The sequence below is a fragment of the Epinephelus fuscoguttatus genome, linkage group LG14 (genome assembly GCF_011397635.1).
Source record: "Epinephelus fuscoguttatus linkage group LG14, E.fuscoguttatus.final_Chr_v1".
Classification (NCBI taxonomy): domain Eukaryota; kingdom Metazoa; phylum Chordata; class Actinopteri; order Perciformes; family Serranidae; genus Epinephelus; species Epinephelus fuscoguttatus.
This window is the reverse complement of record NC_064765.1, coordinates 38,472,366-38,489,357: the sequence shown is the minus strand read 5'-3', so window position 1 is coordinate 38,489,357 and position 16,992 is coordinate 38,472,366. Positions and strand designations below refer to the sequence as shown.

The window sequence follows — 16,992 nt, the reverse complement described above, 5'->3', positions numbered from 1 at the left end:
CTGTAGGAAAGAAGACGAAAGACAGCTGAGGTAGAATATATATATATATATAAAAAAAATCTTCCAGTATAAAACATAAAAAGTGAACATATATACAAATAACGTGTCTACTCTACAGAGAACAAAAAGGAGCAGGCTTGGGCGAACAATTTGAAATGGAGGCCTCAGGGACACCTATTTTTAAAAAATGGACAAGCGTGGTTCGTTTCCTGCAGAGATTGTTGCACCATTAGCTAAAAAGCTACTTACAATGATCAAAATTTAGCACAACAGGGCTGGCTTCAAAAATTAACCCTTAGATGCATAAGTGGGTCAAAAATGACCTGGTGAGGTTGTTTTCTTGCAATATCGATATAATGAAAAGTTGTCATCATTTCATATTCCAGCTATTCCTCAAAAAACAAGTTATTGATATCATGCCATTTAAATTTTTAACTTACATTTTATACATTTTAAGAAATTTAAGTTTTTGTATTACTACCCCAAGCTTCCATAAGTGGGTCAAAAATGACCCGCATTCATTTCCTATGGAATTTCATGGGAACCTTTGATTCTTATCAACTGTGACTGTCAGGAACATATATTTTGTGGACCACACAAACTATACCATAAGTGTCACCCCTTAAGAAGATTGTTTTACACAGCGAGATCTGATACATGTAAGTATTATCTTCATTTTCATCATCAGTCACTCGTGCATCTGAGGTTTAATTTGTGTATGTGAAATTTCACATACTCCCACTGGGGTGACAATCTCTGCAGGGAAGGAACCAGGCTGAGGAGGAACATTTCATCCTCCGAGGGAGGCTGACGAGGAGGATCAGGTGGAGCAGGTGGACCAGGCTGCGCCTGCCTCTTGAGGGCCTCCAGGAGCAGCTCCTCAATTTGGCTCTGCCTCGTCCTCCCTCCCTCTCTTCCTGGCCCTTCTCGTCACTGTGTGAAATGGAAACATATTTTTTGGAAACATAAACTGCTGCGTCCAATCAATTCAAAAGGTCTAAGTTACACAATATCTAAGTGAATATTTGTTACAATATTGAAATCAGGCAACAGACAAAAAGATATGAGTCAAACTGAAAGTAACTTTGAAAGGTACTTTTCATGGTGAAAAACACCATGCAAAAATTATACTCATACCGTTGGGTGCTCTCCCTCGTGGGGCAGTGGCAGGGCCAGAAGAAGAGCCAGAAGCAGGGCCGTCAGCGGGAGAGGCAGCAGGAGCAGGTTCTGTGTCACATTTTAATTGTCTCAATCCTTCTAGCTTTAACTGTCAATTACAGCACAAAAAGTATTTTACAAATGCACCCATATTAACACATCATACAGTTCCAGCCATGGTAATATCTAGCCTCCACAACCCTTTAATGCAGCGATGACTTCTGGTGTTTTTGTGTTCTTCCATGGGTTTGTTCCATTCAATATCCAAGTTTTTTAATTTCAGGTTTTGTAGGTGAGAATACATATTAGTATAGGGTATTTTCAAATTGTCTTTGTCAGTATTTATAGTACAGGCTGTGAAAAGAAATCTCTATACTGAGACATCTATACAAGTCAGTTATCCATCGATACAGAAATCTCTTCTATAAGTTTGCAATGCTTTATCTGTGTGCATCTTCATCTGTCAACAAACCTCCGGACTCAATCCCTGAGGGGCCTGCTGCCTCTCCCTGGTCCTCGACCAGCCCTGCTTCCGACTCTCTGTACCCTGCGGCCCTATCCTTCTCCCTCGGGGTTATGAAGGGGTTGAGGAAGGAAAGGGCTGCAGAGTACTTCCACCTCTTCACTGGCCCTGCCGCTGCCCCGCTCCTTTTCTCTGCCTCCTTCCTCCTTTCCTTTAAATAAGTGTCCCTGAGGCTCTTCCATTTCTTTCGACACTGATCCACTGACAAAAAACACAATCGGTAACGTTAACAGACAAGTACGTTATGGCGGGGAAGCCGGCTGTGCTAACTGGAGCTAAGCTAGTGCTAACATTAACGCTCATAGTACAACCATTCTGAAAACTAATAAAAGACACATATTTACAGAACTTACCAGGTACACCAGTCTCCTCGGCGACTTTCACCCAAGCCTGCTCCTTTTTGTTGCAGTCTCTGTAGAGTAGACATGTTGTGTCATAGAGCTCCGGGTAGCCGCACACCGCGATCACAACCTTCTCCTCCATCTTGGCATCAACAACGTCAGGGCGTCAAGACGTCACTGACGTCAGTGACGTTGGGAGAATCTCAACGCTGATCGGCTTTCACGGTACAGAGTCACGCGAATTCACCTCAAAAGTTCAATATTTTCAACTCGAGCGATGAGGCGTTGGACGTGAATTTCGCGTCTATTGCGCCGCGTCCATCGCGGCCATCGTGTCGTGCTAGACACGTCCATCGCGCCGCCCGGCGCGAATTCGTGTCTAATCGCGTCTCTGCATACACTTTGTATGTAATCTTGACGCGCGAATTTGCGAATTCGCATTTGGTGTGAATGCACCTTAAGAGAGGGGGATGAACAGATTAACATCAAAGCACCTCCAGCAGTCAGTCAATCAATTTTATTTATAAAGCCCAATATCACAAATCACAATTTGCCTCAGAGGGCTTTACAGCATACAACATCCCTCTGTCCTTATGACCCTCGCAGCAGATAAGGAAACCCCCCCCCCCCAAAAAAAACCCTTTAACAGGGAAAAAAAAACAGTAGAAACCTCAGGAAGAGCAACTGAGTACACATCAAACAGGGTTAACGGCAGATACTCATCTAATTAATCAGGAAATTTGCAATTCTGCTACCTATCCATCGAGGATGCCTGTCTGAATATGAGAATGTGTACACTGGGGAGAAGTCTTTGGATTGGTAATCTGCTCACACAGCAGCTCTTCCCTAATGCGTGTGGATGCAGTGGAAGGCAGACGCTCTCACTGATCATTATCACACTTGTTAGCTTGTCAATTTGCTTGGAAAGGTTCAGGGTTAGGACAAGAAAAATAAACAGAGAAGAAATACAGCCTGAGGCGTGGATTTCATTCTCTCTAATCCAGTTTGTATTGAGAGTTCTAACGTGCATGTGATGCCCAGTTCAGACCAAAGATTCGCGACAAGACAAAACTGTTTTAGAATGATGCATAGAAAAGTTCCGGTTCTAGAACGTGAAGCACATCTCTTGTTTTTCTACAGCCAATCGGCTTGTAGTGATGTCAAGTCAAGTCACAATAACCACAGGTGGCTACTTGCTGCAGCAGGTGCTCTGTCCCTGCCAAGCCCCCTGTTTCCATCCTCACATTGTGCCAGTATTGTACAGTGGGTTGCTGCTGCTGTTAACGGCGGTTTAAAGACATGTGAAAAGAATGGGGATACGCCGGACAAAAGCACCAAATTTTTTTTTATGTGTTCTCCATCACCAATTTCAATTTAGAAGGGGAGCCACTTCATCACAATGGTGGAAGGCCATGTAAAATCTATAAGTGCCAATATCTTAGCTTCCAAGCTACTTAGAAGGTCAATTTTGGTGACAAAATATACATTTTCTGGGTCAAGGAATGCATTAAAGCCATTAGGAATATCACTAAATGATTGTTCAAGATCAAATAAAAATATTAATTCTGGGAATGTATTCACATGACTTTCAACAAAAGCGTCTGGAATGGATGACATGAATGATCTGAATTCAAGTGAACTTTATTAGCTTCCCTTTTAAACACTATAAAACGTTTTTTGCATGTACAGGATAATCCAATTATCTATCAAATTTGCAAATGCAAAGCTCTGTGCATTTCCATTGTGCCTTCTTGCACGAGCACTTTGTACCAAGCTGCAACCTGTAAGCAAACACGATTCCACTGACTATTAGCATGCAAGTGATTATCACCATCATGTAATATAAGTTAACCACCTACCGTAGCTACCTAGTACCTTAGTAACAACCTAACTAGTAAGTTATTATTTGATTAGTTATTATTCATTTGAAACAAGCACTGGCTAATAACTAGACTACCTAGCTAGGCTGACTAGCTATTTTGTGACTTCAGCCACTGAAACTAGCTAGCTAGGTAGCCTAGTTATTAACCTACTACTTACTAGCTACTTAAAGCAGTGTCATCATCCAAAAATAGCATTCTTCTGACATAAATGTTTTTGGGATTTTCTTTTCTTTTTTTTAACCTAAAACGACTTGCTGGTAAATTTCTCTGGGAGTTTGTGTCAATAACTGAACATCTAACTGTCTAACTGAGCATGTGCAGAGTGAGTGGCATCACTCTAGCTTGCTTCAGACTGGAGGAACTATGTGTATAGTCTTTGTTTTCAAGTCCAAATTCCTTTTGTAATTCCCCAAAACTTTTTAAGAATCCACTGTGAGTTAGTGTACATACTGCTGTAATGCCCTTATCCCACCACTGTCTGAAACCAACATCACTGACTCCTGATTTAAATTTGGGGTCTAGAGCAGGCCAGATTAATAATTTGATGTCCCCTTCCATATTGTATTCTTTAACCATTTTACTCCAAATATGCATTGTTTGTTTAATAATTTCATTATTGCTTTGTTGAGATATTTTATTTCCTATGTCTCCTAGTGTTGCTTGAATATGGAAAGTATCTATCTTGCCCTCTATATCTTTCCATCTTGCCTGATATAGAGGGCAGCATGTACAAACCACTAGTCAATCAGTAGGCAGCTATTTATTTACTATGAACAGTCCATCTGATGCTTGTTTTGTTTCTGGTTTTCACAGTATCATCACCATTACAAATGCAACTGTAGCTAGTACCTCACTATCACTGTCCTCATTCATAATTTAAGAAGCTACAAATTATATTCAGCCACAAAATAAGCCTGAAAAGCTGGAAATCAAAATGGAAGTACAGAGAGTTGTTGCATAGAGATGATACACCGTCTAATGTAGTTGCATTGGTGTGAACAGGCAGGTTTTTAGAACGTTGCGGAACAACGCATTGCAAGTAGTTGCCTGTTTCAGCTTATCTTGTCATGACACTTTACTAATGTTGCAACGATCAGAATTGGAGCAGTCACCTTATCTGCCTCTAAAATTACTACCACTACATTGATGGGAAATGTGTTGAAACCGCATCTTACCACATTGATGTGCCTACACATTTATGTCAAATATATCCTGATCTATCATCCAATTTGTCTGTTTTACACAAAATAATTTTTCTTTTCATTGCCAATGTGGGGGCTTGAGGGCTGGTTAGGTTTAGAGCACCGCCCTGCTAGGTAGGGTCAGAGGTAGCTCCCCACCTTTATAAGGACAGGTGAGGGCAATTAGTGCCTCTTTGTCTGAGGCCTGGTAGATGTGTGACTGCTGTGTCTGTGCAGGTAAGGGAAATTTGGGGACAAAGATGTGTTATATTGCTAATGTGAAATCTAATGAGGTTTCTTGTATATTTAGCTGTGGTGTGGCTGTGTGACTGTGTCCTGAGTGATCCAGAGTATGCTCTGTAGCCCTGAGGTATGTCTTAGTTAACTTTGGGTTTTATTAAATTATAGACATATCACTAATAATATATTAATCTAACTCTTCAGGAAAAGATTCAGCTCTTCCCTCTCCCCTGTTTGAGCCAGAGTAGAGCCTTTCAACTATTGTTGCTTTTCAGTAGAGCCCCATATTGACCAGGTAACAAACTAATATGGTAATGTAGGAGGGTTATGCCCTCGGAGGTATTTTGCTGTCAGCTGATATGACTGATTTGTCATGTTTCCCCTTAGATTTAAGGCCAACCTGCTGCTTTGCCTGAGCCGATTCACCAAGGCTGTTGGCTAATATGTCCACTGATTGTATAGTTGCAACAATTTGTAGGTGGTTGAATATTGCCTGTTTTATACTGTTAAGAAGCCTGTTTTGGAGTGACACTCAGACAGCCTACTGTCTTTTTTAAACCTTTGTGAACCTGAACCAACTGAATCTCACTGTATTTTGATTTTTCTTGTTTTCTTTAGGCAGTGGGATGACCTGCGGGAAGTAGTCTTGGGATATGCACCCCTCCTTGCATGCAGTGTGGTATGTTTGAATGGTAGTGGTCACTGAAGTGGTTTGCAGGTTTGTTTCTCCTTGCAGTGTAAGTTGTAGTGCTTGTAGTGATCATAGTGTGCACACGTGGTGGTTTCTATTGGGGACTGCGTTAGAATCTCCCTGCGGTAAGTACCCTGTCCTGCCTATTTATCCGCAATCATTTAAACTCTTATTGTGTTTCATTTTATTGTGAAGCAATTTGCCATTTACTGACCTGCTTTGCATTTACTGACCTTCTTTTTCTTTCTCAGGTTCTTTGCCAAAATAATGCACATTTTTAAATAAATATAATTGTGAACTGAATGCACGTCCCCCACTCTTCTTGAACCCTTAGAAATTGATTAGGTCAACACTCAGGTAGTTGGTGTCTAGGACTTGTGTAAGGACACTTTGTCCATTTGAGCACTTTAACGTCACACCAAGGAGAGATTTGGGTTTCCTAGTCTTTGCATTGCACATTTTTGGTTCATGGTTAAATTACACTACCCTCATTGGACAAATTGCCATGAATTTGGTTCAGACATGCATGTTTTTAGGATGAACTGTAATTATATTGGTGATCCTCTGACTTTCACACTAATGCTTTTATCAGGTCAAATTTTTAAATTTGGTTTATGACCAATGCCTGCTAAACTATTGCCATTTCAAGCTGCCTCAGCTGTGCTTTGTCTTAAAGCTGGGGTACGCAGTTTTATTTTAGCATCATTGGGCAAAAATACTATTATAACCTTTGAACACATTATAATGCAAGTGGTTTGAGGGAAAAGTAGACTTCTGCAGCTTTTCTGGCTTCAGAAAATCGAGCCTGTTACGGGAGACTTGGGCAAATCACAGATTATTTCAGAGGGATGGCGCTCCTATTGGCTGTTTAACAAATGCAGATGTGCATGCAAGTCCCTATTCGACATCTATTGCATATCTGTCCATCCTGGAAGAGGGATCCCTCCTCAGTTGCTCTTCCTGAGGTTTCTACCATTTTTTCCCCCCTTAAAGGTTTTTTTGGGGGAGTTTTTCCTTATCCGCTGCGAGGGTCCTAAGGACAGAGGGATGTCGTATGCTGTAAAGCCCTGTGAGGCAAATTGTGATTTGTGATATTTGGCTTTATAAATAAAATTGAATTGAAGTCCCTTTAGATGGTGAAGGACTGATTCAATGCAGAAAAATTGCTTTTTCAGCATTGACAACAACTGCCTACACTACAAAGCAGCCAACAAAGGAAGACAGGCTCTTTAAAAGGGAGTCTAAAAGTGAGTTTGAAAACAAAATAAAATGTGTCAATATCTGCAAAACTTCAGAGATGGAGAGCAAATGTTGCTAATGGTTTAGCTGCTAATTCAAGTTAGTTTTTATGTTAGGTATATCTTCGACTTACAGCTTATCCGCTGCTTCACTCCTCACTGACCACTTTGGTGGGAGCAAAGCAGGCAGCAGCTCTAATGATGGACTCCCAGCCACAATTGCAGCAACTTGAACACCACCAGCGCTGGGGGACCTGACAGCATGATTTCCTACTCTGCAGCTTTGACCTGGTGCTGCTGCTGGCCAACGGCCTGCTGTGACAGCTGATTTTGAGTTGCTACAGCCACCAACCAGAGGTCTATCCCCAGAGCCACTGCCTGCCTGAGCCGTCTACAGCGCTAGGGAGCAAGAGACAACAGTGTGGGGTAGCTATCTGATGTAAATCAATGTATGGGAAACACTGGGTTATTGTATTGTGCATATGCCCAGACTCATCTGATGGGAGGGGCTTAGGATAGAGAGGGGTGAACCACAGATGGAGGTTGTATTTTCAAGTTCTTTCATTTTGTTTGCCCTTTCCAGAAACTTGCATATCCCATCTTTAGTTGGCTGACCAAACGTCCTCTTTTGCCCAGACATGTCCACTTTTCACGTCCTGTCCAGGGGGTTTTTATAAACTGATGATAATGTCCAGTTTTCTGTGTGTGTGTGTGTGTGTGTGTGTGTGTTAGAGTGCGGCATGGGCCACATATTTCTGTCTGAACCCGACAGTCATTCTGTTTTATTATGTCCGAAACCAAACCAAGCCCGACATTATTTAATAACTAAAGCACTGAGTTTGTGTCACACAGTGGTTACAGGCTATTTAACAGGCCGGGCGTGCGCCGTGGGTGCTCTGCGGAGAGGGAGACCTCCGTGTTTGAGACGGGAGCGGGTGGTGGGAGGTCCGAGGCTTCCAGCGAGGGGAGAGGGAGAAATACAACAAAATGAGATAAAATAGAAAAACCCTCTTTTATTTTATTTTCAGCGTTTAATCAAGGCGGAGGCAAGTGGCGGAAGGTCCGAGGCTTCCAGCGAGGGGAGAGGTAGAAACAAACAGCCAATGTGGGTGTGTGTTATGTTCAGGTGTTGTCACGTTAATAACAGTGCCCAAGCAATAAACAGGACAGACAGTAGCATTTTATTTATTTTTACACGACATGTTCACTGAAAGCTGACCGAATCCGACCCAAGCCCGAATACAATTTATACATTTTTGACCGAACCTGGCCCGACCTGTCAGGTAGGCCTGCCGTCGGGACCCGTCGGGCTTGGATCAGGTAGCCACACTCTAGTGTGTGTATGTGTCCCCTGTCTGTAGGGGCCTATCTGAATTTCTGTCTTTGAGAGATAATATTTTGTAATATAACTGAATTTTCTATCCATACATATAAACTTTAAATATATTAAAATTATGAGGCATCTTTAAGTAAACTGCGAGTGTCATTTAAGTAGGCTATCTCGGGTCCATGTCATTGGTTCGACAGCCCATTGTTTCGACATCCCATTAGTCCGACTGTCCGCGGTGCTGAATGGCTCGCAGCGGGCGTATGGTGCACCACGACCGGCTTGAGGCGGAGCAGGCTCACGGCTTATGTGTAAGTCACTTTCTTTTTCATTTTAACCCACACCATGATCTTTTCCTGACCCTAACCAAGTGGTTTTTGTGCCTAAACCTAACCAGACCTTAACCACAGGGCATCATGATGATTTCGGAATGGACTTCGGAACAATGAGTTTAATATGGTCGGAACAATGGGATGTTGCACCAATGGGCTGTCAAACCAATGGGCAGTTCCCGGCGATCTCGTGGCCGGGCCAAGTGTCCTCTTTTTTGGAAATTAAAATATGGCCACCCTACGTTTAGGTGCTAATAAGATACTATGCTCTCATGCTAAACTAAGACAGCAAGCATGGTAAGCATTCTACCTGCTCATCACAAGCATATTAGCAGTGCATCACTGCTCAGAACAGCACCATAGTGCAGCCTCACAGAGCCACTAGCATGACTGTACATTCTGTTCTTAATTCAATTTAGAATTGCAGGGTCTGAAATTAACTTTTTTTTGACTAACCGTCCAAAACTCCAACTCATCACCAGAGCCTCAGCATGTGAAGCAGTGTAAATGTTTAGGGCTGTTATTATGAAAGGTAAGAACAGAGGGAGTGAAGCTGTAATGGTCTGCTGCAGGAGGCAATAAAGAGTTTCTGGTCTCAGTTTAGACTGCAAAACTTCCTCCTTTATTACCTTCATGTGTATAGACATCAGCCTGATGGTAGTAGCAGATCTGTGACAAGTGAAATGTTGGTGGATAAGCTAATGTCCAGTGAAGTTAACAGTGCCTCAAAACTCTGAGTGCTTGAGCTGGGTAGTTTTGCGGAACAACATGCGTAAAAATGCATTTGTATTGCGCATGTTAGTGTGTCAAACTCTGACACTGCAGGTGATGAGCAGCAGAGCAGCACACCTGTAAGTGGGACAAAATCACAGTATCAAACACAATGGCAGACTCACAAATTCAGACACACACAAAATCCAAAGTTCAGGGTTTTTAATCCAGCCAGGGTCAGTACACAAAAGGCAGTCAGTGCAGGCAGAGGTAACCAAATCAACAGGCAAGAACTTGCTGGTCTAAATACAAAAAAGTCAATCTCACGAGGACTACACACTAGGGAGAATCCTGGGAAGCTCACATTAAGGATAAGTCAGTCTAGCAGAGAACAAAGGGAAGACACAGACTTATATAGCCTACACTGTGACAGGGACGGCTGTGGCTCAGAGCAGGTCATCCACCAATCGGAAGATCAGCGGTTTGATCCCCGGCTCCTCCAGTCTGCATGTCAAAGTATCCTTGAGCAAGATACTGAACCCCAAATTGCTTCCATCGGTGTGTGAATGTGTTTAAAAACTGAGTAGCAGGTGGCACCTTGTATGGTAGCCTCGGCAACCAGTGTATGAATGTGTGTGTGAATGGGTGAATATGACTCATAGTGTAAAAAGTGCTTTGAAGACGGATGACTAGAAAGGCGCTGTACAAATGCAGGTCCATAATGAGACACAGGTGAAAGCAATCAGACAATCAGAGCGGCGGGAAACTTGACAGGACATGGGGAGACAAACAACAGACTTTCAAAATAAAACAGGAAACAGAACATCACATTCAAACCCTGACACACACATTACTATTTTGCTACAAACATTTACCTACCAGTGTGGTGGATAGCCTTATAAGGTTTACCTGCCAAACAGAAAATCTACCCACATTTGGGGATTTTTTTTTTTTTTGTCCATAGCTGTACACTCACCAGCTACTTTATGAGGTACACATGTTCAACTGCTTGCTAACGCAAATAGTTAATCAGCTAATTATGTGGCAGCAACTCAATGCATTTAAGCATGTAGACATGATCAAGATGACCTGCTGAAGTTCAAACAGAGCATCAGAATGGGGAAGAAAGGTGATTTAAGTGATTTTGAGCATGGCATGGTTGTTGGTGCCAGATAGGCTCATCAGAATATTTCAGAAACTGCTAATGTACTGGGATTTTCGCATCCAATCATCTCTAGTGTTCACAGAGGATGGTCCTAAAAGAGAAAATATCCAGTGAGCAGCAGTTCTCTGGGCAAAAATGCCTTGTTGATGCCAGAGGTCAGACAAGAATGGCCAGACCGTTTCAAGATGATAGAAAGGCAACAGTAACTCAAATAATCACTACACACTGAGACCCACTCCTGTCAGCTAAGAACAGGAAACTGAGGCTATAATTCACACGGGCTCACCAAAATTGGACAAAAAAAAAAACAAAAAACATTGCCTGGTCTGATGAGTCTGGATTTCTGCTGAAACATTCAGATGGTAGGGTCAGAATTTGGCATAAACAACATAAAGGTATGGATCCATCCTGCCTTGTATAAATGTTTCAGGCTGGTGGTGGTGTAATGGTGTGAGGGATATTTTCTTTCCACACTGTGGGCCCCTTAGCACCAACCGAGCATCATTTAAATGCCACAGCCTACCTGACCACCCCTTTGGTGACCACAGTGTACCCATTTTCTGATGGTTACTTTCAGCAGGATAACATGCCATGTCCAAAGCTGAAATGATCTCAGACTGGTTTCTTGAACATGACATTGAGTTCACTGTACTCCAATGGCCTCCACAGTCACCAGATCTAAATCCAATACAGCACCTTTGGAATGTGGTGGAACAGGAGATTTGCATCATGGATGTACAGCCGAAAAATCTGCAGCAATTGCGTGATGCTATCATGTCAATATTGACCACAATGTCTGTGGAATGTTTCCAGCACCTTGTTGAATCTATGCCACTAAGAGGACCAGCAGCCAGTGAGTGTCCAGGATAAGCAACTTGTGAGATTCCTCTGACTTGTGAGTTAAGGCAAGTTTCCATCCACATGGGGTACCCAGTAGCTCAGTGGATATAGCAGGTGCTGCATGTACAAAGGTAGTGTTCTTGGCAAAGCTGCTGTGGGTTCAATTCCAGCCTATAGCCCCCTGCTGCATATCATTTCCCCTACCTCCCTCCCTCACAACCAGAACTGTCCTGGCAAAAAGTCCTTCCACATTTGTTCAAATTTTAACTCAATTTCAAGAAAACCATCAGAAGAAAATGCCAATTAATTCATGCTTCCATCAACTACAGTGTGAATATTAGGAGTTGGTCCAAGGAGATAAACAGTAATTCTGCAGGCGGGTGCCATTAATCCATTGCAGAGGAAGAGGACACAGCAGAATGGCATCATTAGAAGAGCTCCAGTCAAACCTCAAACAATTGAAAACCATGTGGAAAACATGATGGAAATATGTTTTTGTCATATTTCCAGGCTGAACTGTTTTCCATGTGGTAGCTGATATGTACAGTCAGTGGGATATGATGTAAATACAGTAAGAGCTGGATATGAAGACAGAACTAAGTGGCAGATTGGCCTCGCCTTGAATCTCACGGCTCTTTTGTGCAATTTAAAGCTTGTGCTGATGGAAGGTATACAGTAGACAGGGCTGACTAATTTTGTTAGTTTTTTCTTAATACTCTCAGTCTGTCATCATGCAAAAACTGCAGTATAGCAGATGATGATGAAAGAGAGCTGAGGTTGTTGGTGCGGTGCCAACACTGTGAGTAATGTAGCCTACCAGTCCAATATGTTGGTGATAATAGGACACACTGTGTGAGCCAGAAAGGCTGCATCGTATAACTAACCTTTTGTCCACACCAGGACTCACATCACTGCTCACACACATGCAAAGACACACAAACACAGACAATAGGCTGACGCTCAGAGTGCAGGCTGATTAGAGGAGCCAACTGGACTCCACAGAGCTGAGTCAAGGTCAGATGAAAGAAACAAAGTGAGCCAGACCACCAACTTTTGACAGCTGTAGGGAACACAGGACTCCTTCTCACTGCTGGCACAAAATGAACTGCGCTACATTCTAAACAGAAATCCAGCATGAGAGAGACAGATGTTATGGTTTTCTGTCTCGAGTAATGTGTTTGAACAATATCCCACTTTGGGTCGTGCTTTTGTTCTGAATATCAGCATGGCTGGAATTCGGCTGACAGCCAACCATCACATATGTTCTGTGACTGTGTGAAAGGAGATAACTCTCCACAAGGCCCCTAAAAACACAATCAAATGTTGAAAGAACACAGCATATTTACCGTGCCCGAGTAAACCTTAACACAAACCAACACTTTTCTGCTAAAGAGCTCATTGAATAAAGAAAAATAATCTTACCCTATTGAACAACTTTGTTTTGGTCTCACTCCCTCTTGACTTTAGCTGTTTACCTTCCTCACTTCTGTTTCTCTTCTTCATTTGTTCACATTTTGAGTTGAACTGCGCTACATTTCAATTCAACATGCTGATTTGGCCAAAAAAAAGAAAAAAAATGTGTGGGACACACTGCACTGACTGGGCTCACTGATGGCCCAACACTGACTGACGACCAGCTGTGGACTAGGTGTGTCAAGGCCTTAATAGTGTAATAAACCAGCCCAGTACGGGCTTAGTCAGAGGCCAAGGAACACTACAACTCAGTAGAAAGATCAGACAAACTTTATTTACTCAGAATATTTTAAAATGCATAGGCTATAAAGGGAGGGCAGGTGGAGCACAGGAACTTAGGACTTAAACTATAGGCAGGTTTCAACTGTCACCGGCAAACCACTCAGGTAAACACTGCAACTATAGGCCTACATTGCGCACAGCAAGTATAACAACCACAAGTTTACAAAGTAAACCTGATACACTGCAACACTGGGTAAAACCACACACTGGTGAACAAGAGGCTACAAGCTGATAAAACACTTCAATATGGCCAGTACAAAATCCCCCCACCCATAGGCTGTCAGCTATAAGTTTGACCCGCTGCTCCCCTTTAAAATGAGCTCATGATAAAAACTAATACAAAGGAAACAATACACAATTCAAATAACAGGAAAAATACACTACTCAAACATAAATTGATGTAAAGCTTAAACTTGCCAAGCAACACATAAACATTCCTGCACACTTGCCACTTTGTGTACATGTTAGCACATGCCTGCTACTGTATATCATACATTTATCTGCATGTTTCCATTTATTGTGCAACCAGTGTGATAAGAGTCTGTTGACAGTCACTTGGGTGGCATGTGTGATTCTGTTGAATTAACAGTTTGATCAGACAGTAGGCCTATGCTGCAACATCAGCTAGTGTTAGGGTCAGGATTCTGACGTGCTGACGTACTGGGAAAGTGTCATTTCCGGTGTTTCTGTGATAGCGTCTCTGTGCTGCTGTAGCAAACTCTGACCAGCTTGTTTTCTGTTTTTCCTCACTTCAGTTGCTTAACATCTACTTCACCTCTTAACCCACATTTGTTCTGTGTAAGCACTTATAGCTCTCCTGTCTTTAACGACTCTGTTGCTAATCTTAGCTGTTGTTTGCACATCATTAGCGTAACCTATTTTTAAAGACTTGCCTCTTAGAGTGATTTTAAGTTCCTGTTATAAGCTGTCACCACAGTATATGCCTTGAGCTCTTATTTTGAAGGCTTAACAGAGAGTGGAGGTGTTACACAGTGTTGTTGCTGTGGAGTTTACTGTTGGGAAACTAACGGAATAAAGTGGTCCTTGTGTGAAACTGGAGCCTCCGTAAATGTTATTTTATAGTTTTACACAGTATAGGCATCTATAAACCCTCGGCTACATTAGCCTTGTTAGCTACATTAGCTTAAAGCCTCTGGAAACCCAAATCCACAATAGCCTTCTAATTAATTAATTTAGGGTCTTATGTACATAATATTAAACATGTAAAACAATTAGAAATCTGTTTCTATCCAAATTCGAAATATCTGTCTTTTAAGTTTTTGTACATTCTTGAATTGGGTTTGATTTGGCCATGGTTATCTCTGAGATTTATTACGCAATAAATTCCAAACCAATCAGTCAGTTGTCTCATCCCGCCCCCCAGTGGCAGCGCAACAAAACCTTTCTGCTCCAGCTAAATCTGCCTCTTTGAGTCTGAGCCAACTCCTCTTTCTAGTCTGATACAGATCGTAAACTGGCTGAACCGCTCGGCTGCGACCCAGCGGAGGCTCTGCCTCTGGCGGGCTCCCAGCAGCACTCGAATCAGGTTGACCGGCTCCAGAGCCCGGACAATCCGAGCCTTTGCAGCTCATGGAGCTGCAGGAAGAGGCGGCTTGTGAGTGGCCGGGCTTGCCCCCCGGGCCCGGTGCCCGTGTCGGCTCACGGGGAGGGGACGTAGGCAGTTAGCCTTTTTCATTCAAACACATCCAGTCTTAACAGATTAAATTTGTCTTTACTCTGACACACACACCGACCGTCAAAGAGGGAGAGACCGGTGCCGGCCGGCCGTCTCTCTGGCGTTGTGTAGAAGTATTTGCCCGCCTCGAATAATGTTCCCCTCCGGCTAAAATTGTGTTGTTTCCCACAGCATCACCTCCGCAATTGGGGATATGTTTATGCGTAGCAAAGCTATTATCAGAAAAACGAAGCAGATTTATGTTTTCAATGAAAACGTATCTCAATGAAGAAAGGCAAAGCGCTAGCCTCCCGTTGTCATTCAACTCAGCTAATGGCCGGGCTCAACTGGGCACGTCTGCAGCGCGAGTCCCGTAGCAGCTCGCTCCCCTGTTAATCAATTACAGTGGCTCCACCGGCAACGAGAGCAGCGCGACAACTCTATTTTACGCGACTCTTCTATTGTTTATCCGTGACACTGTGACGGTGGCGGACATTTGAAAGCGAGTAGATAACAAACAGTACAGTAAACTTGTAGATAACTCAAATATATGTAATCACTTAGGTGGAAAATGCTTTAACATTTCATGCAGCCTACATGCAGCCTCTCGGCTCAGCAAACGGTAAACAACCCCGCTGGCTTCTCTACGTGTCGCTTCCGTACGCAGTCAGTAGAGCCCAAATGAATACGCCGTGACGCTACGCTGTACATTTGCAGCCGGTGGAGCCTGGCCGTAACATTGCATGTAAAAGTTATGCTAACTATTCTACGAAGTAACATTAATATGAATCACAAAACATTTTGAAACTTACCATTCAGTGACCACCTGAAAGGAATCATTTTCAGCTTCTGCTTCGTTCTCTGAATCATCAGAGGGCTCAAACATGTACGGCTGGATTAAATTTGTGGCAGCCATTGCTGAGCCAGGGAGATGTCAATCAAAACGAGGGAGCTGTCAATCAGAGCGTTATCTGCCACGCCCACTCTGCCCTGGCAAGTGGTCTAAACAGCAAAATGAGCTGTTTTTAAACCAGGTTTTTTAATAGTTATTAATGGTTATTTTCACTCAGACTTTTGTGGATGATTAATGAGACACTCGACGTTGATATAATATATGCATTTTTACTATTTCAAGCTGTGTTTCCAAAGGCTTTAACACTTAGCGATGGCTTCTCCTTCTCCTGCTCTTTCTTGCTCGGTATGCCAGATGTTCAGTTATGCCTCTGCCTCCTTTAGTGACAGTGGTACATGTAACAAGTGTAGTTTATTTGCTGTGTTGGAGGCGAGGCTTAGTGAATTGGAAGTGCGACTCTGCACCATGGATAATCACTCTGTAGCTGTGGTAGTTAGCCAGCCCCCTGTAGCCGGCTTGGAGCCACCTAGCACAGCCTCTGATAGCAGTCCCCGGTAATCGCCGTGCAGCCGGGAGATTGGGTAACTGTCTGGGAGAAGCGTAGTACCAAGCCGAAGCCCACAGTTCATCACCAGACCTTCGTCCTCTTCTGACCACCAATCATAATTTAATTCAAATCTTTTTTTTGTAGAAATAGGGGAGAGCCGGTATGAAAGTAATGCGGGACAAAAGTAACGAGGCGATTTTCTCAGAGCCTGTTGAAATTTGAAACGTCTAATTACGTCAGCACGTACACCACACAACACTCTCCAGACCCGGGAATAATCTTGTGGATACGTCACATCACAGAGTTCTACCTACATCGAGTTTTACCCGAAAGACTGCTTTAGACATCGGTAAGTAAATTCATTCAAGCGGTAAACTTTTTTGAATAAAAAGTTGTGTTTATTGTTTCATTGGTCTTATTATGATAATCCAATAGATAATTTAGTACTGTCACACATTCTGAAGTTTGAAATGTCAGAGTTTTTCATTTTAGAAGAAAATCGGGTTTAACTGTCAGGAGTGACTGTCGGGAC

The 16,992-nt window shown here is 42.8% G+C and overlaps 1 protein-coding gene across 1 annotated transcript; it reads right to left on the bottom strand.

Moving 5' to 3' along the window:
- Positions 1-1,598: 1,598 nt before the first annotated feature.
- On the bottom strand, positions 1,599-2,176 carry LOC125900316 (transcription factor Adf-1-like; the record flags this gene model as incomplete). Its single annotated transcript, XM_049595217.1, has 2 exons — positions 1,599-1,882; positions 2,035-2,176. Coding segments are annotated over 2 exons (426 nt in total), but the record flags the coding sequence as incomplete, so codon positions are not given.
- Positions 2,177-16,992: the final 14,816 nt, after the last annotated feature.